Below are 24,627 nucleotides of genomic sequence, written 5' to 3' on the forward strand. Positions count from 1 at the left end.
ATTTGTATTCCTTACTTCTTCCCTCCACCCCTGAGAACTGGGCATAATAACGTTAATTGTGCATACGGTTCCAGTTCCTCTCATTACATGGTTTTTGTTATTACTAAAGTAGAGCAAAATATTTATTAACTAGCACCTATGGGACCAGGAGTGTGCCGGTTCACCAAATATTCTGGTTAATCAATGTAAAAACACATACTAAGCAATACATCGGATATACACATCACTATTATACTTTACTTACAGCATAAATCACTTAAGTAATAATGCACATTTGCCTTAAATAAAACTTACAGGCAAAGAGCCTTCTTACACCCTTAATTGACTACTCTGACGTCGCAATAATGCAGTAAACTTCTGGTATTTTAGATATATAAATTTTGCTGGTTCATTGAGCGTGCTGGTTTATAAGGTGCTGGCTAAAATAAAGTTTTCTGTAAATGGTTTAAACCCTTGCATAGAATATTGGATTTTGAAATGAAGATTGCACTATGGGTCTAGGTGGGGAGATGGAATGTTGAACAAAGGTCTCTACCTATCAAACTTTTTGTGCCAAATATTATTTGAATTGTGTACTCCTTTAAAACTATTAAAACTTTTAATGAGAAATGTAAATTTCCAAAGATATAGCACAATAAACTTGTTTACATTGTAAGACCGGATGATAATCTAGTATTTATATTTACATTATTAATTCCGATTTCAAGGATGAAATTCCTCTGCTGTGGACTTTCAGTGGACTGAAAGCATTCGCAAAACTGTTATTCCTAAATTTATTTTTGTAATGTTCCTGTTATCCATCTTTATGTTTAGTTAATATATAACTGTGTCTACTTCACATATTTGCCTTTCTACTGAATAGGATTTATACTAATTGCTTAATCATTTAAAGTTTAGCTGTCATATTCTTTAAGGCTGCTTTTCTAATACATTTCTACAGAGACCAAGTTGAAGCTTTTTGTCTTTTACTCAACAGGACTAGGATGCAAGAAACTGAGTTGGTGGAGAATAAGAATGATAATTTTTATCACATAACAATAAAGTGTTGATAGGTTGGGCCTTATCTTGGTAATGCAGTAAGAACAGTTGATGGCTAACCCTATCTCTCAAACCAGGCTCTGATTGGTCAGGGTGTTGCTGTGGGAATGTAGCAGAGATTGGCAGACTCCATGACTCATTTTATCCCAATGAGAAAGCTTCAACAAATCTATGAATTGTCTTTGCCTATGCCAAACAGGGTTCTGTGTTTTAAAATGTGTAACTTCTAGCATGTGCAATTCCATCACATTGGGAGCACAATTAATACTCTTAAATTGGTTTCTGTTGTAATTCTTAGCACAGTCAATTTTATTAAATAAATGTTCAACAGTGGAATCACATGTATTGTTGGACATTGTCAACCATCTTCTGCAGAGTACAATGATTGGCACACTGCCCACCACTAATGATCAATGGGATGTGTAGTTTGATGTGATCTGCCAGTAACTGGGCCATGCAACCGACATACCTGGCATCAAACTGGCATTGCAACTCATGTATCGGATTACTAAGTTGTGAGAAAGGAAATATTTTTCGCTTGATGGCAATATCCTTAATGGAGAAAAGCACTTGAGTTTGGTTGCAAAGTAGTAGCCTGGGACAACTGGCTTCACTGCTCTTCAAATCTTTGAGATGTACTCCTTCAAATGCTGCCATAATGTCCAGGGCAGTCAGTCTCAGCTTGTTTCTGGAAATCAGCTCTTTTGTTCACGTTTGGACAAAGGCTGTAATGTAATTTGGAACTGAGTACTTGGCTAAGCATTGCTGTGCACATTATTGATGAGAAATTTCCCACTGACAGCACTGTCGATGACTCCTTCCATCAGTTTGTATAAACTACAACTAATGATCTGATTCCAACCTGTACTTCTTGTAATTGTTTCTGTCATTGATATCCATACATGGCAGCAATGTCCGGACACTTTTATTCTTTGTAAGTTATTCCTGTAGATATTTCTGAAGTTATGTATAAAGTTAAAAATGTGGAATTAATTCTGAAATATTACACAATATGAGATTGACTTGTAATGAGTCACCCTGGTGCTGCCATTCTTAATTATTACCTTTCAAGGTTCTGCCCAAGCTAATACAATTTGTTTTTGCCAAGTATTCCATACACTCTGAATTTATTAATCATATTTTTGTACAAATGGATAGTATATCTTTAGGTAATCCTGTTGGTTTTGTGTAGTCTAATCCCACTAACCAACATTGTAACTTTCGATCCACATAAAATCCATCTGTCGTGCCTGGTTTCATCCAGTTAATTTGGTACTGATTCCATGGAATGCTGTCAGCTATTCATAGTTCACCTGGGTAATGGCTAATGCTGGCAGTTGTCAAGCTGATTGCAACATTGTCAAGTTGCACCCGATTTGAAAATTTAACACATCAGTGTGTTGTGTTGTAAACATTAGATGCAGTTTTAAATTGCATCTTCTGAATTTTTAGAAGTTGCTGTTTTAAAATAAGATGAATGTGAACAAACAGAGTTGGAAAACCAGGTTTATATTTAATTGGAGTGCATGCAGACAATTATTAAACTGCAATTACGAGAATGTATTTTTTGAAGATAGAGTAATGTGAATTAATTTGATTATTTATTTTTATAGCATTTCTTAATCCATATCACTCTTTTTGTTTTTGAACAGTATGGTCCAGTGTTTAGTTTTACAATGGTTGGAAAGACATTTACCTATTTGCTGGGGAGTGACTCGGCAGCTTTGCTCTTCAACAGTAAAAACGAAGACTTGAATGCTGAGGATGTTTACTCCAGGCTGACAACACCAGTGTTTGGCAAAGGAGTTGCTTATGATGTCCCAAACCCTGTGCGTATGTTCGAATGTTGTATAGCAAATATGATGCAAGTAACATGCTAGAATCTCAAGCCCACCTTGTAATTAATTTATTCATTTGTTTTGTATAGTTTTGCTTTGCTTTTGAGATAATGCTTGTTGCCAGTTTAGTTTTAGTAGTCCATGAACATCACTTTCCGCATGGTTTCAGTAATTGTTGAATATGAAACCAGCCTCATTAAAGAGGTAATTAAATTATGAGTGTGAATTGAAGATAGTTGTAGGTTACAGGAAGATATCAATGGGTCGGTCAGATGGACAGACCAGTGGAGATGGTATTTTACTCTGATAAGTGTGAAGTGATGTACTTGTGGAAAAAGAAACAGGATAAGGAAGTATTTAATGAATGACAGGACACTGGGTAGTTTAGAGGAACAGTAGAAGATTATTCACATATCCCTGAACTCAGCAGAGCACATGAATAGGATAGTTAAGAAAACATATAGGACACTTGCTCGGTGCAGACTTGATTGGGGCAAAGGGCCTTTTCGGCGCTGTATGAATCAATGAATTGCACCAAACTGAAACTTCTTTTTCCCCAGTTTCCTGCAGAACAATTAATTCTTGTTACAAAAGAGCTAGTAAATGATCCTAGACTTCGGTCATATTTATAGTCACATAAGCAAGATGCTAGAATAAATAGAAATTGCAGGATAGAAAACAGCAAGTCTGACAGTGTCATTGAACAGAAAGCAAAGTTAATGTTTTGCATCCAGTGACCCTTCTTCAAAATTGATTGTAGCTAGGAAATGTTACATAAGCTAAGGAAGGGATTGGGGTAGGGGGAAGGAGTAAACAATTGGTGGAGATGGAGCCCAGGGGAGAAGAAAACAATTGGACAGACAAAGGAAGGTCCTCGGATGCTGCCTCATCTGCTGTGCTTTTCCAGCACCACTCTAATCTAGACTCAAAGATAAAGGTCAACCTGGGAGAATGAATAGCTGCGAATGGGTGACATTAATTGCTGACAATGGGACAATGACCTGGTCCCACAAACAACCCTACTGCCTGGAACTTTGCTGTACCAAATAGCAAACAGCAACTGACTTGCAATCGCAGAGATGTAGAGATTTTTATACACCCTGTTCAGAGACGCTATAACTTTTTAAGCTGATGGGACTTGAACCCAAGCCTTCTAGCTCAGAGGTAAGGACACTACCATTGTGCCACAACAGTTCCCATCCCAGAGATGTATACTTCAGCAATTCACAAAGCTTATATTTCAGTCATGTTCTAAAGATGGGTAGTTCAGCTGCTAATAGCCCATCTTGGTGGTCTAATTGGAAGGTCATTAAGCTAACAGCATAGCTTTGTCTTATCCAGAAACTAGGTGAAAAGGTATTTGTAAAAGCATGAGCAGCCATTTTAAATAATGGGTTTTGAGATTTCTCTTTACCAAAATATGACTGGAGGAGATGACTCATCTTCAAGCCATTCATGTCAGTTTGGTTTGGAACATTCATAAAATGGGGTTCAGAAACTTCTGGATATATGATCATAGCATCAGCTATTTTGAGTCAAGCAAGGTTGTTTGTTTTTAAAAGAATCAAGTTAAACACAGAAATAAAAATGTAAATAGTTTTCTTTGAGATTTCTTTTCATTCCTTCTGGCCATGACATTAGGATTCTAATAACTGATCATTCAAATGTGCTTGATCGCTGCTAAACATACTCGGAAACAGCCACTGCATATAAGAAATACTTCCAAATCTTTTGGTTCATGCATGCCTACCTTCCATTACAAGTTAATTCCCTGAGTTGCAGTTTTGCAGAACTTTTATGTAACATCATCTCTGTCAGATCTGTGTTATCATCCTTTGTGTCAGCATCAAAACATTAATGTCATACTTTATTTGATGATGTTTCTCAGCTGACTTGATATTCCAGTAATAGCCAGAATCTATCTCCAATGATTCTCAGCTCAGTCAATTTATTTTGAATGACATTGCTTGAACTTTCATCAGGAAAATGGTAGAAATGATTAACTTGTAAAAGATATCACTTTTATAGTTATTAATTTTGCTAGCCGGGTGATCATTGAAGATGGAAGTCACATGACACCAGGTCATAGTTCACCAGGTTTATATAAAATTACAGGCTTTCGGAGCACTGCACCTTCGTCCCTTCACCGGTATGACATGTGACTTCTGACTTTGTCGTCCCTAGTCGACACATCCACGTCGCCATTTAAGACGATTCTGATAAAAGGTGGTGGAAGCTGAAAGCCTAACTAATCCATCAGCCTGTCTGCTTCCATTTTCATTTTATTTGAAAACATTATTAAATCTTTAATGGGATGTAATACATTGTGGAAATAGGCATTGTGATTTTGATATAATTAATGTTGTTTGTATCTTGATCCCGATCTCTGATTTGAGAGCCAAGTTTTTCCTCCTCTTCAGTTACTTCAGTGCTTGCTAGCCAAAACTAAATGAAATTATGGGAATCTCACAGTGTGACAGCCTTTTATTCTATGCTAACTTTTCAAGAGAGCTGTCATGTTTTGTCCGACATGCCTTTTTGTCCATAACCCTATAAGTTCCTCATCCTGAAGTAATTATTCATTTCCTTTTAAAATCATGTAAAAGCTCCCACCACCTTTTCAAGTCTTCCTGATTTAGAATCCCGCTGTTGAGTGAAAACATTTCATCTTGTCTCCCTCTAAATCCTAAAATGAGTTTGAACCCATGGCCTCAGATATTGGTCTCCTATATTACTTATAATAATACTGTATTTTTTCCTCTATCTACTCTGTAAAAACCTTGAAAACCATTATTAAGTTATCCCTTACCTTCATCTGTTCCAAGGAACAGGGTCCTAATTTTTCCAAAAGCTGTTCGAGTTTGAAGTCCCTGATCTCTTGCAATATTCTGATAAACACTAATCTTTGTCATTTCTAAAGTTTTTTACATCTTTCCTGAATTTTGTTACTTAGGATTGTCACAAAATTTCAAATCAGGTAACTATTGCTATGTGCCTTTGGTATCATTAAACATAAGAAAGAGAAGATGGGAATGAGAAGGTCTTGGCAAGCTTGGCTAATTCAGCAGTGAAGGTTCATTCGATTGATCCTGAGCATAAAGGGATTATCTTATGAGGAGAGGTTGAGTAGCATGGACCCATACTCATTGAAATTTAGAAAGGCTGAGAGGAGACCACAATGAAGGAAAAAACAAGATTCTTAGAGGGCTTGTCAGGATAGATGTGGAAAGGTTTTTCCCCTTCTGGGTGAACCGAGAACCCGAGTATAATCTCAAAGTAAGGGATTGCACATTTAAGACAGAGTTGAGGAGGAAATTCTTCTACAGAATTCTTTACTGCACAAGGCAATCTCACTGAGGCTACAGTTTGCTCATGTGGCATGTGCCGGAGGTGCTGTAGCTCGGATGGCATTCTGTTGTACCAGGATGGTTTAAGAGCAGAGGCACCTGAGGACAGAGTAAATGAAGTATTACTCTGCCATTACCTTCACATGGGAGTGGCCAGCAGTTTATCCAAAATAGGAAATGTTTAAACTTTGAGGCAAAATACATTCCCTCACAGTTGCTTAAGAAGAAGCTGTTCCAAGTTTAGAGGATAATTTCTTTATAGCATTGACTTCTTTTCGTAAATGAAAGTTGCTCTGATATTCCTTCATCAGTTTATTGTTGTTACTTTCTTGTCTTACAAGATATTCTTGGAACAAAAGAAGATGCTCAAAACTGGTCTGAACATTGCTCAATTTAAACAGTACATCTCTCTGATTGAAGGGGAAACCCATAAGTATTTTAAACGCTGGGGTGATAGCGGAGTTAAAAGTAAGTATTCAGATATTTCATCCTCATAATTGTGCACAAAGTGCCAAATTGTGAATTTTGATCAGTGAAGTTATATTGCAATTTTGATAAAAATTTGAAGGCCATGTGTATTTTCTAAAATCTATGCAATTATCAGCACATAACTTGTCTGATACTGAAAGAAACCCATGTGTAATTTCACAGGTCACTGAGCAAATATAATACTGAGCATAGCAAACTTTGAAGATCCCATTTTATTGCTAGGTCTGTACTTCATTTGATGATCTTACTCATTTGGCATAGTCATAGAGTCATACAGCATGGCAACAGACTCTTCAGTCCAACTCGTCCATGTCAATCTTATCCTAAACTAAACTAGTTCTATTTGCCTGTGTTTGGCCCACATCCCTCTAAACCTTTCCTATCCATGTACATATCCAAATGTCTTATAGATGTTGTAATTGTACCCACCTCTACCACTTCATCTAGCACCTCATTCCATACATGTACCATCCTCTGTGTGAAAAAGTTACCTTTCAGGTCCATTTTAAATTTTTCCCTTCTCGTCTTAAGCCCATACCCTATAGTTTTGGAGTCCCCTACCCTTGGAACAAGACCTTATCTATTCCCAACTTGGCTAATGCCTATTTAAACCAAGCAATATGAATTTTGATGCAAAGCTAAATTGTTCTTGGCTGTGGCTACTTCAGAAGTTTCTCCTAGCATGCCAGATTCTGGTATCCTAATTTATGCCCTATGATTGTATACTTGGATGAGATATTAACAAAGGACAAAAAGCCAGTAAAACATGTGAATGATCTTCAGTGTTTTTGGGTTTTGTGGCACAGTTGGCAATGTTCCTACTTCTAGGCCAGCGGGTTCCAGGTTCATGTCCCATTTGCCTCAGAGGTGTCATAATCTGTTTGAACAGGTTGACTTAAAATACCTTTAAATATGTTCCACACTCTTTCCTGACAATTTAAAATTGAGTATCACACCTTAGAAAACAAAGAAACAAGGTTTTATTTCACTTCTGAACCTAAATATTGCTCTTGAGTGAATTTATCAATCTCAATTCAAGAGCAGTTCAACTTGGACCTCACCTCCTACTCATTGAAGACTAAACCCACATTTTGCCATTTAAGTGACATTGATTCACTTCAACAGCAGAATAGTATGCATTATGTATTGAGCATGATCCTTTTACAATAACATACCAACCAATTTTACATATGTAATACCATGGAATACCTACCAGCTTAGAACATAGTGCTTAATGCTTGTTGCTGACAAATGAGTGCAGTTTTTTTTAGGCTGTAGTCATGAATGGTTAACATAAGCAACAAGCTCTGACATTAATTAAATCTTGAAAGAGACTTTTAAAAACTCATCCAGAAAATCTGATCATCCTATCTTTTTATGTTTTGCACAGAAAGGCACACTCTGATTTTTGTTTTGCCATAACTTCCTCCACAATGATTTCCTGCCAGAGCTGAAAATGTGTTGCTGGAAAAGCGCAGCAAGTCAGGCAGCATCCAAGGAGCAGGAGAATCGACGTTTCGGGCATGAGCCCTTCTTCAGGACTCATGCCCGAAACGTCGATTCTCCTGCTCCTTGGATGCTGCCTGACCTGCTGCGCTTTTCCAGCAACACATTTTCAGCTCTGATCTCCAGCATCTGCAGTCCTCACTTTCGCCACAATGATTTCCTGCCAGCCGAGCAACTTGAACTGTTTTGAAGCTTGACAGACTAGCAGCCACAAAAAGCAAACATAAACATTCTGATTAATTATTGAATTGTTTGGTTGGATATCATCATGTAATTTGTTTACAAATTCACAGGAACAAAATGGTTACTACTTAACAGAGTGTCTGTTCCTATGCCAATATAGCTGGTGTATTTGAAACATTGTAAGATTAGTAGAAATAGTCTGTGATGGGCCATAGCCATCTCTCACCATGAGAGAAAATTATTGTATTCGGGAATCGCCTCCTTAAAGTTCACTAATTTAATATTGTTTTACTTTACTGCCATTAATAAAGTAGGTCACTATACCTATTAAAAGTTGACTTTTCCAGTCTTGAAGACCCTCTTGTGACCCAGTCCCTGTTTTCGTCCTGTGGTCTTACTTTTACTGTCCCTGGTCCATTGCTAGTACTCAGAAAATTCCTGATGAAGGGCTTTTGCCCTTGGATGCTGCCTGAACCACTGTGCTCTTCCAGCGCCACTAATCCAGAATCTGGTTTCCAGCATCTGTAGTCATTGTTTTTACATCATTGCTAGTACTCAGCATTTCACTTGTATCTCCTGCTCTACCTGCGACTTGCCTTAGCGTCAGTATATCTTCTCCTAGCTCCTTTTTGAAAATGAATTCATGGGATGTGGGTGTCACTGACTGGGCCAGCATTTATTGCCCTTGATAAGATGTTGGTGAGCTGCTGCCTCGATTTGCTACAACCTATATGGTGACGGGAGACTCACAATGATTAGATTAGATTAGATTCCCTACATGTGTTAGGGAATGAACTCCAGGATTTTGACCCAACAACACTGAAAGAACGATAATATATTTCCATGTTAGGATGGTGAGTGGCTTCGAGGGGACCTTGCAAGTGATGATGTTCCATGTAACTGCTGTCCTTGTCTCGATGGTAGCAGTTTTGGGTTTGGAAGGTACTGTCTAAGGAGCCTCTTTCCACCTTCCTCTTACTCATATCCATTGCCAATGCTACTTTAGCTGCTGTTTTAATTCCATTACATTCTGCACTTGCAATGAATTCCTGATCTCCATCTAGTTCCAGACATTGGTCAGTATTGTACAAACAGTCCTGGGACTTCACTGGCTACCTGCAGTACCAACCTTTGCCACAAGATGGAATCTTATCAAAACAATCATGACTGCAATTTAATATTATTTAAATTTTTATTGCTTTTTTTATTTTTATGTTTATTCTAAAGATTATTTTGCTATTGAATGTCAGCGTCTAAAATGTGCAGCATTTACTAAAGTAGCTCTGTATTCCTTTTATGTTTATTAATTTATTTTGTTTGCAAGTTACATCAGTGAGCAATGCTCAGTACTCATGATATTCTTTCATGGGATATTCTTTCATGTCATTATCAAGACTATTATTCATCTCTAATTGTCCTTGAACTGAGTAGCTTAGTCAGCCCTTTCACTGGTCATTTAAGAGTCTTTGTGAGTCTGGTGTCATATGTAGGCCAGACCGTGTGAGGATGACACATTCCCTCGAGGATATTAGAGAACCAGAAGAGTTTTATGAAAATTGATGATAGTTTCACGGCAGCAATACTGAGACAAACTTTAAATTTTGCATCTTAATAAATGGATTTAAATTCCACCAATTCCTGTGATGAGATTTTAACACCTGTCCCCAATGTACTAATCTGGATGAATACAATCAGGATTGGTAGTCCAGTGACACAAAGCCAAGTTTGGTTTCTCTGGGCAAGAAATGTCCTAACTCAACTTTTACATAAGATCCCATAGAAATCAACGTTTCATTTAAAGTCGTGGTTCACAGGACCAGGGGCACACTTTAAATGAGGATTTGTTCAAAGCCAAAGGGGTATGAATCTGCAAGCATGGGGTGAGATGTGGAGATGGATATTGCTTTTTAAAGTGTTGAATTTAGCGCACTTGACGTTTTTATGGTGAGAGCTGGCAAATTGTTGATTGTAATGATTAAAATTTCAGGCTTTTAGGATTCCAAATACCTCCAAGCATTACCTCCAAGTAAGGCTTTTGATTAGCTTTCGTTATGGGAAATGTTACATCCAAAAGATCCAGATGTGCTTGTATTAATACCAGTATATTATTTCCTAGCATAAAATGTTAGAACTTAAAACACATTTCTTATTTAAAGACTCTGTTATTTGCTCTCTCATTTTATTTTTTAGATTTGTTTGAGGCTTTGTCAGAGCTGATCATTTTAACAGCTAGCAGTTGCTTACATGGGAAAGAGATACGAAACCTGCTGAATGAACAGATTGCACAGCTCTATGCTGACCTCGATGGTGGATTTACCCATGCTGCCTGGCTTCTTCCTGGTTGGTTACCTCTTCCCAGTTTTAGGTAATGAATAGGAGGCAAAGTGGCAAAGCATGACCCCTTAATCAAACAATAATTGTTTAGAAAAAGTTAAATGAGAATTCCCATGTTTAAAACTGTAATATTGTGTGTGTCTTAAGTTTACTATGTATGCTTCCTTGTGAATCTTCTGTAGCATTTCTTATCAAATGATTACACTGTTCTAAAAGAACAAAAACAAAATACACTTCAGAATATAATCTGTTAGGCTAGTACATAGTGCTTATATACCAGCTTATTTTTTTGGGTGGGGTGCTGCTGCCAGCCTGAGCTAGTCCCTGGTAAGCAGAAAATATGTACCAAAGGAGGAAGAAGAAATACCAAGTTCTAAAATGGCATGTAGAGCTAGAACATTTGGCTGAATGCAGCTTGAGATATTCTTAATTAGTCGGATTTATGCAAATTGATTTTGCATCATGTTTTCGATTAATGTTTTCTAGCTGGCACATGTGTACTTTTGTCATCTTATTAAGCTTTGTAAAAGTTTTGTATACTTTTTTTATTCTAAATCATCAAAACATTCCTGTCTTTCTGGATAGGCGGAGGGACAGAGCGCATCGAGAAATCAAGAATATCTTCTTTAAGGTAATCCAGAAACGCAGGGGTTCAAGTGAGAAGGAGAATGACATATTGCAGACCTTATTGGAGGCCACCTACAAGTGAGTGTTATGGCCAAGTATGGAAGGATGAATAAATTCTTCTCTTTCCATTCTTGTAGTTGGAATAACAAAGTTTGAATTTTTAAAAAGTAGTGCTTTCCAAATCAATATTGCTGTGATTATCTTCAACCGGTAATTGGATATGTTGTGGAGAAAGAATTTGCATTGGTCTAGAAAAGCAGTTGGTTAAATGACTGTATATGTTGGAGATCTGAAGCAAAAACAGAAATTGCTCAAGAAACTCAGCAGGTCTGATTGCGTCAGTGGGGAGAAAGCATTGTTAATGCTTTGAGTCTGGTGACTGTTCATTAGAATAGTCCTGATTAAGAGTCATCTGACTGGAAATGTTAACTCTGCTTTCTGCAGGTTAGGCAGCATCTAGGGAACAGAAGATTCAACGTTTCGGGCAAATGCCCTTCTTCAGGAATCTTCCTGAAGAAGGGCATGTGCCCGAAACGTCGAATCTTCTGTTCCCTAGATGCTGCCTGACCTGCTGTGCTGTTCCAGCAATAAAGTTTCAGCTTTGATCTCCAGCGTCTGCAGACCTCACTTTCTCCTAACTCTGCTTTCTCCCTACAGATGTTGTCAGATCTGCTGAGTTTCTCCAGCAATTCCTGTTTTTGTATTAGAAGTTATTAATTAGCTCTTATAAAGAGCAGGCATGATGTTGTGAATAGACTCTTCTGTTCTCTGTAACTATGTGGAAAGCAGCAACCTTGCACCCACTACAACCTAATTATGTTGAGTACATTCTGGGGGACTTTTGTTTAAGAGCAGCCTCCTAGTCTGCTCCTTCCAGCTAAGGAAAATATGTTATATATTTCATTTGTTTCCTACTAAATCACTGCAATTCACTTTGTTGTATGTTTTCCAGGGATGGTACCCCTCTAACTGATGATGAAATTGCAGGCTTGCTTATTGGCCTGCTGTTGGCAGGGCAACATACTTCCTCCACCACTACTGCCTGGATGGGATTTTTCTTGGCTAAAGACAAAGAGCTTCAGGAACGTTGCTATGCAGAGCAGAAAACTGTGTGTGGAGAGGATTTGCCACCACTACACTATGATCAGGTACATGCCTGACCTGATCTGTGAAATGCAGAAAGATTTGTAAGCAATGACTGTTTAGCAGATGAAAGGCTAAATACACATTGAACAACTGCCTCTGTGCATTTATGCTTGCATTTTAACATAACAGATCTCTCTTGGATTATTGTAGTTTTGTCTGGGGAAATGAACATCATACATAGGTGGATCCATAACATCTGATTTTCTACCCATTTTTAAAAGGAAAGAATGCTCATATTACTTGAGTGTCCCTAAAACTTGCCCTTTGTTACTTTCATATTTTATTAATTTGTTTTCCTGCTCAAAAGTGAAGAGTGGAACACAGAAACACAGAATATTGAAAATAAGAGCTGGAGTAAGTCCTTCGAACCTGTTTCACCATTCAAAATATTCATAGCTGAGCATCTCACTCAGTACCCTGTTCCTGCTTTCTGCTCATATGCTTTGGACAATTTAAGATTATTCCATAATCATTTGTAGATTTATACTGTATGAAACATGGCCACATTCCTTTTATTAATCTATCCCAAATTAAACCAGCAAATCTCTTTAATCTTAAAGCACTGCTGTTAATATTTCTATTTCCACTTTTATACTGGCATAACTACTGAATTCTGAAACCTGTTCAGAGATATTATTAAACCTCTCTGGAGTAGGTGGGAATTGAACCCAGAACTCTTTGTCTGGAGGTAAGGATATTAAAGTAATCAGAGTCCTTTCCTTCTGAGCCATTTTAGACTTGGGGATTTGATTAGAGAAATTCAATATAGAACCCAGTAATTTTCTTTGTTTTGAATTGTCCTTTAAATTATTTCATTGAATCAGTGCCTTGAATAGATGGTAATTATTGTAGCAGGAACCTGAGCAAGCATTTGCAACTTGGGAGTGATCCATTAATCCTCTGTAAATGTTTTGCAAACCATACTTTTTCTTTCTTAAGATGAAGGGAATCTGTTAAGAGGAAAGGTTAAGTAAATTGAACCTATACCCATTGGAGTTTGGAAGAATGCAAAGTAATCTTACTGAAACTTCTAAGATCTTGGGGACACTTGGCAGGTTTGATGCTGAGGGAATGTTTTCCCTTGTGGCAGAGTTTAGAAGATAGTTTAAAAATATAGAGTTTTTTTTACTATATACAGTTAGTCTGTGGAATTCTCTTCCCCAGAGAAAGGCGGAAGCTGGGACCCTTGAATATATTTCATGCAGGCTTTGTTAAATAGACTTGATTAAGAGTCTAGGATTACTTGGGGCTGGTAGAAAAGTGGAATTGAGGCCACAATCAAATTAACCATGATCTCATCGAGTGATGGAGCAGGCACAAAGCCAAATTAGCTTCTCCTACTTTTAGTTTTACGTTCTTTCATACAATTGTAAAAGAAACTGGTAAAATTAATAATGGTCAAGGTCTGGCCTGGATTAGATTTACTGCTGCACAGTCAACATTGTGCTTTTTGATTTATTTGTAGCTGAAGGACATGAACTTGTTGGATCGCTGTTTAAAAGAAACACTGAGGCTCCGTCCTCCAATAATGACAATGATGAGAATGGCAAGAACACCACAAGTATGTAAAGAGCCTGAAGGAACAGTACCAATACAACTGGTATTGATTTTTGATTAGAAATGTCATCATGGATTTTGTGGAGCTGAGAGCTACTGTACTTCTGATTGTGTGTTTTTCAACTTGTGATTCTGTTCAGAAAAAAAGTCAAATATTTGCTAACAACCACAAAGCTTTTCAGTAGATTTACTGGCAGTTGATTGTTTGCATCAAAGAACAAGTTAGATACATACTAACGTCAAGTGATAACTCTGTGAACAGGTGTAACCAACAATTATTCTCCACCATTGCGCCCTTTGGATCAATCAATCAGGATTGAATAATTAGAGCGTTTTCTGGATAATCCATTGTTCTGTGTTAGTAACTAAAATGGCCCCGGGTTCTATACTGAGTCACTAGGGTGGCAATGACACTTTGCAATTGGCTTCAGTGTTCAAAGGGTGGGAAAGATCAACAATATATCACTTGATGTTTGTGTTTGGACATATTTGTTGCTGCTTCACAGTAAACCTTATCCTAAATTACCATTATATACTTTGATGACAGTTTCAATTTGCAAGCAAATGATATTAAGTATCTTTTGCCTTAATTTGATCCAAATCTATTAACTGTTCTCCTCTTGCCATCTTTCTCCTTACTAATTCTGAGTTTAATTTGGATAGACAATTTTTTTGAGGTGCTTACACTGTTAGTCAATTAAGGATCAATAAGGCCTTAATTTGTTATGAAAAGCCATTATTTTTGTGCAATTGAAATACTTAGCAAGATTATTAATTAATTATGAACATTTTCATTCAATATTCTACCACTCTTTACTTCTAATTAGCAATTATATGAATGAGCTGAGAAATATTTGTAATCCTGAGCTTTAATTACTTCACAGACTGTAGCTGGTTACACTATTCCTCCTGGTCACCAAGTGTGTGTGTCTCCTACTATCAACCATAGACTTCAGGATACCTGGACTAACAGGCTTGATTTTAACCCAGATCGCTTTCTCCAAGATAATCCAGCAGCCCTGCAGAAGTTTGCATTTGTACCTTTTGGTGCAGGTAGGCCTTATTGGTCTCGAGTGTTTTGTGAAACTTGATAAGATTAGATTCCCTACAGTATGGAAACAGGCCCTTTGGCCCAACAAGTCGACACTAACCCTCTGAAGAGTAACCCACCCAGATCCATTCCCCTATATTTACTAATGCACCTAACACTGAGCAATTTAGCATGGCCAATTCAGCTGCACATCTTTGGGTTGTGGGAGGAAACCGGAGTACCTGGAGGAAACCCACGCAGACACTCGGAGAATGTGCAAACTCCACACAGTCACCTGAGGCTGGGATTGAACCCAGGTCCCTGGTGCTGTGAGGCAGCAGAGCTAACCACTGAGCCAGTGTGCCACCCCAAGAAAACAAAAGCGATGGTTATCATACAGAGATTTAAATCTCTGGGCAGAATAACTGGAATAGATAGCTAATGAACTAATATACTGTAATATTTTGGTTTATGTTGGCCCATCCTATTGATTTATTCCATATAGGAAACTCTTAATCCTAGAATGAACTTTTCAGATGATAATGGCAGAGCAGTCATAGAATCCCTACAGTCTGGAAGGAAGCCCATCAAGTTTGCATTGACCCTCCGAAGAGCATCCCACCCAAACCCAGACCTCAGCCTTTCCCTGTAACTCATTAATAGCTAATCTGCCTAACCGGCACATCTTTGGACTGTGGAGGGAAACCAGAACACCCAGCAGAAACCTATGTGAGAGTGTGTAAACGCCACACAGACACTCACTTAAGGTTAGAAGCAAGCCTGATTCCCTTGCACTGTGAGGCAACAGTGCACATCACTGAGCCACCTGCTACTGGATCAAAATTAACAAAGGATCAGGAAACTAATAAACCTTTTTTTTATAGATCAACCTTCCTCCTAACTGACTTATCACCAGATTTTTTCCCTTTATGAAAGTGCATTGTCAACTTCAGTAGCATGTCTGACTTTTCCCTCTTATTGTTTAGGTGCTAATTTGTAACACCTTAAATGAACAATCTGCTTAAGTAAATTCCTTTACAATCTTGCAACATATGTCATTGTTCAGAAATAAAATCAAGCCCAATTTTGTTTTTTTTGAAATAACATCAGTTCCTGACTCACTAAATTGGTTGCTGCAGTAGAGGCAAGAATGAGGAGCAGCGTAAATAGGCAGAAGGAATAAGGCTGGATCCTGGGGATAATGTTAGAGGCACAATTTGAGAATGAGGGAGAACGGGGAAAGAAATGACTGCACCTTGGTATGCCCATTTGGCTAATGTAATGTCATACTCAGACCAAGTGAATTACTAATGTTTACTACACTTTTAGTATCAGATGCTAATCACCCAATCCACTCATTTGACTTATGCAATATTTTCTTCTAATTCAGTACATTACCTTATTTGCTCTTTTTTAAATCAGCAGGTAAAGCATGTTAATAATGGTTTCATAGAGTAACCCTAGATCTTATAGTTTTTGGTTTATTTTTAAATCCATAAGTAATCCAAAGTATCATAAATCACTAAGGAAGTTCAGCTATTGTCTTAATAGTTTTATTTATCAGATTTGTAACTTCCTTTCTTTTCTCTGTCTAGGGCGCCATCGTTGTATTGGGGAAAACTTTGCATTTGTACAGATCAAGACTATCTGGTCCACTTTAATTCGATTGTATGAATTTGATCTTGTTGATGGATATTTTCCAACAATAAATTACACAACTATGATACATACCCCTAATAATCCAGTAATCAACTACAAGAGGCGAATACAATGAGAACTGGATTAATAAAAGTAATTTTTGTTGTATTCAATTACTCATTTAGGTTTTGCCCCTAAGATTTATTTCACTGATCTGTTATAGGTACACAACTGGAATGTAAATGAAATAATTTAGTACTGATTATTTATAATATGTAAGATGGTACTGTACACCTATTAATTTCATTTTTAGAATTTTAAAACCCAACTGGTGAGAGACTTTCCCAGCTTGTTTCTTAAGTTCCTTACGCTAGGATTCTGAATCTTGTTTCTATTAAACAAAATCAAATCTCATTAGACTTCAAAACAATGTCAGGTCTTTTAGTAAATTACATGCTTTACTGGTTTACTCATAAATTTAAAAAATGAACGTGGGTGCTGTTTTGGCAGTGATTAATCATCAGACATTAAGCAGCTGATTCAGGCCACTTGTATTTTATTGATTTCATGAAGTATAATTATGCCCCATCTTCAAATATGAAATTTTATGTTGATATAATTTGACATTTTAATTTCCCTTGTGACAATTATTTTTAAATAAGTACATTGAGAAAATGTAATAATTTAATTTTTATTGTGGTTTTCTTATATGGAAAGTGTGGGAACAGGGTTCTAGCATGAATATTAGAATAGGAATTTGATATTCATTTCATTATAATTATTGAATGATAGAATTTGGACAAAGTTTGGTATTTCTGAAAGGCTATATACCATGTTGAAAGTTTGAGTCATATTTTCCCAACCTCAAGTTGCAGTCACAATTTATAACTTCAGCTGTCTCGTTTATTGTAATGTTGGATAAAATAAACAGTTGTCTAATGTGCCAGATATTTTGTGATTAATGAAAATTGTTTCAGTGCAACTGTCTGACTGTTTTAAGAATGTCCCCTTGAAGTAAAGTCCACTATACTTAAATATTGAAAGTTAAAGTAGAAACTGGTGAAAATTGTTACTTGGAGGAAATTAAGTGAATCTACTGATAATTTTAGTGTTGGTATTTCTCATGATAGATTAAATGATAGGTGGCACTTCTTTAGCTGTAGAAATAAACTTTACATGGTTGAGAATTCAGCCAGGCAAGAACAGACTCTGGGTTTACAAAGGTTAGAGTAAATATGTGCTTTTAGAATGAAACAATTGTGTTCTAAGCAAAGGAAATTTTTAAAATTTGCCTCATTTTCCATTGTTAAACACACCGGCTCAGATGCTTCCTGCAATTTAACATGTAAGCTGGCTTTACACACTGCAGTTAGGTGCATAGGTTGTATAGGTGTTTTATATCCAAGTCTAGGTGAGGACATTTTTTAAATTTAAAAAAATCCAAATGATACAATTACTTTCTATAATGTGGAATACTGTTTGTGCTGGATGTATATTTTGCAGATTTTAAAAATTCAATCATGGGATGAGTATTTCATTGACTGAGCCAGAATTTTGCCCATCTTTAGTTGTCCTTAAGATGGTGGTGGTTAGTTGCCTTTTTGGACCACTACAGTTCATTTTGTGTAGATATACCCACCCATATTGCCAGTAGATTGAGAAGATTGGCATTTGCTTTCGTTCAAGAACAGTAACGTGAAACACATTTATCACTGTGAACATGGTAAGCCTAGCTGAATTGCTCCTGCAGAGAACCAACACAGACAAGATGGGTACAAATGGCCTTTTTCTGTGCTGTAAACATTCCATGATTACATGTAATGTATTTACTCCATCCATGACCATTAATATCTAGAAAGACAAGGGCAGTAGATACATAGGAACGCTGACGTACAATTTTCCCATCAATCCACTCACCATCTAGATTTGGAAATATAATTCCTGTTCTTTCAGTGTCACTAGATCAAAATCTAGAACTTTCTCCCTAATAGCATTGTGGGTCAGCTACACCATGGGACTGCATTGATTAAAAAAAAAGCAGCTCATCACCACCTTCTTGATAGCAACTAGGAACGAATAAAAAAAATCTTATCCCAGCCAGTGATGCTTGCATTCCATGAATGAATTATTGAAACTGCACTAATACCCAGTTGGTCTGCCTATATTTGACTAACTGTAATGATTACTGGGGGAGGCAGTGGCAGTGTTGCTGGACTAATAAGCACGAGTCCAAGGCCAATACTATGGAAACATGATTTTGAATCCTATACAGATGGTGCAAGTTAAATAAATGAAAATCTGGATTTGAACAAAAAACAAACTGGCCTAACGGCAAACATATAGCAATCAACTTATTAAAAACTGATCTGGTTTACTAATGCCCTTCAAGGGAGGAAATTTGTCATCATTACCTGGTCTACATGTGACTTTAAACCAAAGCAGTTACTTCAAGTGGTAACTACGAATGAGCAGTAAATATTGCCCAATCAGCAACAGAATCCATGACAATTAAAATCAGGCATTAAATGACCTATAATGTGATAACTCAAATTGGATGCTAACTCCAGCCTCAATATTTTATTCAAGTTTATCACAATTTTTACTCTTGAACTCTGCACTATTTATAAAAAATATTGGCTTGTTACATGCATTTTCATGAAATTATGTATTTGAAAGCCTATGTTTCTCTGTTCATCCATCCTTTGAGCATTCTCATTCTTGTGTTGCCTCAGTGGTCTTGATTGCGACAATCCATTGCCAGCTTACCTTTTGCAATAGTGAAAGGACAGTTTGCAGCACAGTACACTTTGCAATTACCTACACTAGGTTATACAAGTGTATAGATACATGTGTAAGACTTAGCCAGAGATGCAAAATAACATTTTTTTTGTTTGTCATTTTAAGAGATGGACACATCTAAGGCCTGTTCTGTTCTGTGTTGTATGATTTTTATATCATTACTATGTAGGGAAAATACATCCAATATTAGAAATCAAAACAAAATGCTGTAGATACTCAACAAGTCAAGCAGCCTGTTACAGAGAGTAACAGCTCAGATGTTGCCAAATCTGATTATTACTTGCATTTTCAGTTTTTATTCCATATTTAAAGTATGTGCAGTTTTTTTTCCTTTTATTCCAATAACAAGAAACATTCTTACTAATGCCAAACCACTTGGCAAAATGCTGCAGTGGAGAGTGATGGTATTCAAAGCTAGTTGGACAAATTGAATAGATAAATTAAGGAATAACAAAGTTTAATGTTAATAAATGTAAAGCAACATGCATTGTTACAGGAGACATGAAACTAGCATACAATACAAAGATGCTATTTCGAAACATTACTTTTGTAGTTCAGTAACTTAACAGGCAAACTTTGGCGGCATTAATGAACAAACATTAGCCAGGGTAACAGGAAACATTTTTATTCTCTTTGGAACAATGACATGGGCCATTTATTGACATCTAAATAAGTGGATGATATCTTGGTTTAAATTCACAGCCACAGAGTGCTGCTCATTAGTAAGAATTCAGCAGGATTCTTGAACATTCACTGAAACACTTCAGTTAACCCAACATCAGATAACTAATCATCAATAAGGCTAATGAAGTAGTGGAAAATACTGGTAGTGTTTGACCATGCTCATTTAAATCTCATTTGAAAAATGGGCGTGCACACACAATTTTAATTGCTCCAACTTTAGAAATCCAATTGATACAGTTGACAGAGTTGAGCAAAGACCTGTTAGTCATGAAGATATACTTAAAGAATTTAATTGACTAAAATCTTAGTCAAGGTCCCAGTGTCTGCTCAGAAAGTGGAATAAAAGCTGGGACTTACTCATCTGCATTACTCAGCCTTGAATCAGGTGAGCCACCAGGAAAGTTGATTTGATGTTTGAAATGCTGAAAGCCCCAAGTAATTTATATGGTGGTAGGTTATTTATTTAACTTCCAGTACTACAGGATATTTGTACAAACTTGACAAATTTTAGTACAACTAATTCATTTCCTGAGTAGATCTTTTAGTGCAATGAAGGTTTTTTAGAAAAGAGCAAGACTAAATTTTTAAAAAGTCGTTGGACCAATAGGTTGGACATAAGTAGTTAAAGGCAGTATTGACTATTTTGAGGCTACATATTGAAATTGTTTAATAAATATTCTGGAACTATGACTTCAATTCTGAAGTGACTGATGATATAGTTTATTAAATTCTACTTGTCTGTGTTGGATTAGACACAATGCAATGTTAGACGTTTTTGCTGGAGTTTCCATTAAATTAATCTGAATTAAGAAAAATTTCAGGTATCATGTTTGAAGTATTATCAGCTGTTATCTACATCCCTCAAGAATCAAATTATTTGGACTACATCTCTGAAGGTACAAGCTATACATGGTTATTTGTGGAAAAGAGTGACCTGAATCAGAATACACCGCATTTTCACATTTCATGTTGAAAGATTGCCACTGCTACAAGAGATTAGAATATTGGAACATATTGAATCCAATTTCTGGGTCTAATGTATCAAAATATCAAATTCCAGTTTGCAAGAACAGACTATACAATTACATAAAAATGTCCCTGTAGTTCTTGAAAGAGCAAGTCTTAAGGAGTTAGCCCATTTAGAGAGTTTCAACTTTATCTTCATACATGTACTTCGCAGAGAAAATGGCAAGTTTCAAAATTCTGAATTCATATTTATTTTAGTACTTTGACAAAATGCCCATATAATTCAAAACTTCTACCATTACAAAAATAATTCCTCTACAAACTGTGTACTGTCCACAATGCCATAGTTAATTATGGATCATGTAGTGTAAAGCTCAGCAGTCATTAGAGGGACTGCAGTGCACCTGAAACCATTTAATAAACATTTTTCCTTTCACCCTTTAAATAAACAGTATTAAGTTATAATCATTTTTAAATTAGCATTCCACAAATATACACAAATTATTTAGACAGATTGTATTGTGCACACTGGAAGGTTAAACTTATATAAAGGATAAAACTCATTTAAATTATTTCATTTGGACTTGCAGGCAAGACATTTTCATTATTAAATCCATGATGGTCCCATAATATACATAAAATAGAAAAACAAAGCCCAGCTTCAAAAGCAATTCAGTTTCAAGTCAAGATCTATTTCCAGGACACTATCTTCTGGTTCCATAGTACATCTGAGCATAAGTTGTTGAACCTAAGCAAGCAGAGAACACAGACCAGTTAAAAGTTGTACAGAATACTTTAAAAAATTAGTCATTCCATTTTACAAAATGTACAAAACAAAACAACTGCAATAAATTCATCCATTTAAAAATATTTGAGGTAAAACCTAAGCTGATTGATTTATCAAGGCTTTCACAAGGTTGGAATAAAATCAGAATTTTTAAATTAAGTAACAGCAGTAATTATTGCTGCTTTCATCATCTGCAAGGATTTCCACAACTATCCTAAACATTTGGACTGAATGTTGACATAGATCATCTGAAAATAACCAATCTACTGTGCTGGCAGAACTTATTACCTTTAATGCACCTGACAAACCTTTAGCAACTAAGGGGCAGCATAGCTCAGTGATTATTACTGCTGCCTCACAGTACCGTGAACCTAGGTTCGATTCCACCCTTGGGTGACTGTCTCTGTGGAGTTTGCACATTCTTCCCATGTCTGTGTGGGCTTCTGCCGGGTTTCCTCCCACGGTCCAAAAATGTGCAGGTTAGCTGGGGATTGGCTTTGCTAAATTTCCCATTGTATCCAAGGATGTGTGTGTTAGGTGATTAGCCATGGGAAATGCAGGGTTTCAGGATTGGATACGGGCTTGGGTCCAGGTGGGATGCTGTTTGGATATCAGTATGAATTCAAGGGGCCGAATAGTCTGTTTCCACATTGTAGGGATTCTAACAGTGATCATGACTTAAACAGAACAGTTTTCCTCAAATAAGTGTACTTACATTCTAGATTGATATAGAGAAAGTGTTGAGTAATAGCTGCCTGTATACCTTTCACATTTTCATTTAATTCATTTTACTATTTTCAGCAAATCCATACATACATTGATGTTATCTTACAGACAGACAGATAACTATTTATACAACTGGGGAACTTCCATCAGCATGTCTTGATATGACTTTCACAAAAAATGCCACACAATGGGCTCATGGAAGTGGTCAGCAACAAAACCCAGTAAAGCCTAAATGTTTCTTCTCCTGTTATATAGTCATACTTAGAAGTACCTTATGGGATGAGTTGGAAATCATTATAGTTTGATGATCATCTTTCAATAACTAGTCTTTCCTCAAATGTGCTGATACCTGGAAAGGCTATTATTTCACTCCGGTAAGTGAGCAAGGTGTTGTTAAAATTCCCCCACTGGTTATTAAAATCCAGGTCTGGCACACAAAACACATTCTTCCTTTTTAGTATTCAATTTTCTCTCCCCTCCTTGTCGAAGAAGTCTAACAATTGCCCAAAGCAGTGGAATAGTTCAAAGTTTAAACTCAAAGTGTGTAAGTAGCATATAATTTAACTCATTTTACTGGTCACAAAAATAATGCACAGATTCTCAGTGTTTTATGCAGTAGGTGTGGACACGATGCACCATTTGTGCACTACTTCTGTGCAAGAAGCTGAAAATATTGCATTATGTGCACTAAACCAACTGGCAGCATAGGTCTATTATTTATATGATAAAGTCCACGCATCAAAAGAAAGGCATGCAACCTTTTATTATCCCCCTGTTGGCACTTTCTTAAACAGTATGATCACCTTCCCTCACTCCTACCCAGGACTGTGATTACCCCAGCCTCAACCCTGACAATGATCACCACCTCTTAGTGCTCTCCTTTCCATATGGTGCCATGACAATGCACCTCTTTCTCCCAATCCCAAGCATGCGTGTTCACACACACATACTGGACTACATTGGAGAAATCAGGCAGGGACGATGGGGGTCGATGTGCTGGAGCAATAAGTCTTAAGTGCATGCTGGATTTCCAATCTAGCGGTGGGGAGGGAGGGAGTGGAGGGTATCAGGTCCCGCAGTGTTAGGAATGGGAGTATCTTGTTGCTACATTTCTACAGTACTTTGATGCTTTCTCTGGTTGTTTCAAATTTGAAAACAATTAAGCATCTGCCTTACTAGATCCTGTAATGTGTTTTGTTAACTTTAAACCTTCTGTACAAACAATAGCTCCCAGGCATGGACATACCAACCATTAAGCCTGCCTCTCGGAATACAGCATAACTTGGAGAACAAGCAGAATCCATTGTCAGTTTTTAGGTGCAACAGGAGGATGAAAAGGAGAATAATTCTTAAAAGGTCCATATCTGCCTAGGAACTTGAACAAGCAATTTTCCTAACTGAACCTTAGCAAGAAAGTGTGCGGTGTGAGAGTCTGCATCTCACTAAGGTCTTGGTCACTGAAATATACAAATTGTTCCAACACAATTGTAGCCTCAGAGTAGGGTTGGCTTGAAATTGCCAATGGTTACGAAGTTGATTATGATAAACTTTTCAGTTTTATTATTTTGAGGTTAAAGGTGATGATCAGCAACATCTCACAGATTGACATCCCCTGTTGTATAAGACCAATGAAGCTCTTAATAAGGTAAAATCAGTCTGCACCCTTGCCAAAGGCAAGCAGACAGAGCACAACAGGATTTGTTCAAATTGTAGGCTTTCCCATGGTACACAATGCCTTCGGAAACAGAGGAAGTTCCAGGGCTTGATGGCAGCAGCGGGTTAGCAGTGACTTGTGGTTTTGGGAATGAAAACCCACTTACCTTCTGGAGATGAGACTTTAAGATACAGGCATTTCTCTTTCTTCCTGGCTCTGCTTGTGTGTTTTGTATCTAAAATGGTTGTTTTGGTTTTGTATCTAAGAAGGTTGTTTCT

At 37.0% G+C, this 24,627-nt stretch overlaps 2 protein-coding genes across 9 annotated transcripts in view; one reads left to right on the plus strand and one right to left on the minus strand.

Moving 5' to 3' along the window:
- Positions 1 to 17,681, plus strand: part of LOC122549967 (lanosterol 14-alpha demethylase) — a 31,512-nt gene extending 13,831 nt beyond the window's left edge. Inside the window, exons 4-11 of the mRNA XM_043690273.1 lie at positions 2,691 to 2,867; positions 6,565 to 6,691; positions 10,592 to 10,766; positions 11,321 to 11,440; positions 12,315 to 12,510; positions 13,974 to 14,069; positions 14,950 to 15,118; positions 16,691 to 17,681. Of these exons, the coding sequence (XP_043546208.1) occupies positions 2,691 to 2,867; positions 6,565 to 6,691; positions 10,592 to 10,766; positions 11,321 to 11,440; positions 12,315 to 12,510; positions 13,974 to 14,069; positions 14,950 to 15,118; positions 16,691 to 16,869 (1,239 nt within the window). The 3' untranslated portion in view covers positions 16,870 to 17,681. The remainder of the gene's footprint in view (positions 1 to 2,690; positions 2,868 to 6,564; positions 6,692 to 10,591; positions 10,767 to 11,320; positions 11,441 to 12,314; positions 12,511 to 13,973; positions 14,070 to 14,949; positions 15,119 to 16,690) is intronic.
- A 2,283-nt stretch (positions 17,682 to 19,964) lies between these two features.
- akap9 (A kinase (PRKA) anchor protein 9) overlaps positions 19,965 to 24,627 on the minus strand; it is a 261,473-nt gene continuing 256,810 nt past the window's right edge. For all 8 annotated transcript variants that reach the window (XM_043690268.1, XM_043690265.1, XM_043690267.1 and 5 more), the window contains one exon: positions 19,965 to 21,930. In XM_043690268.1, the coding sequence (XP_043546203.1) occupies positions 21,887 to 21,930 (44 nt within the window). In that variant the 3' untranslated portion in view covers positions 19,965 to 21,886. The remainder of the gene's footprint in view (positions 21,931 to 24,627) is intronic.

Source organism: Chiloscyllium plagiosum, chromosome 5 (genome assembly GCF_004010195.1).
Source record: "Chiloscyllium plagiosum isolate BGI_BamShark_2017 chromosome 5, ASM401019v2, whole genome shotgun sequence".
Classification (NCBI taxonomy): domain Eukaryota; kingdom Metazoa; phylum Chordata; class Chondrichthyes; order Orectolobiformes; family Hemiscylliidae; genus Chiloscyllium; species Chiloscyllium plagiosum.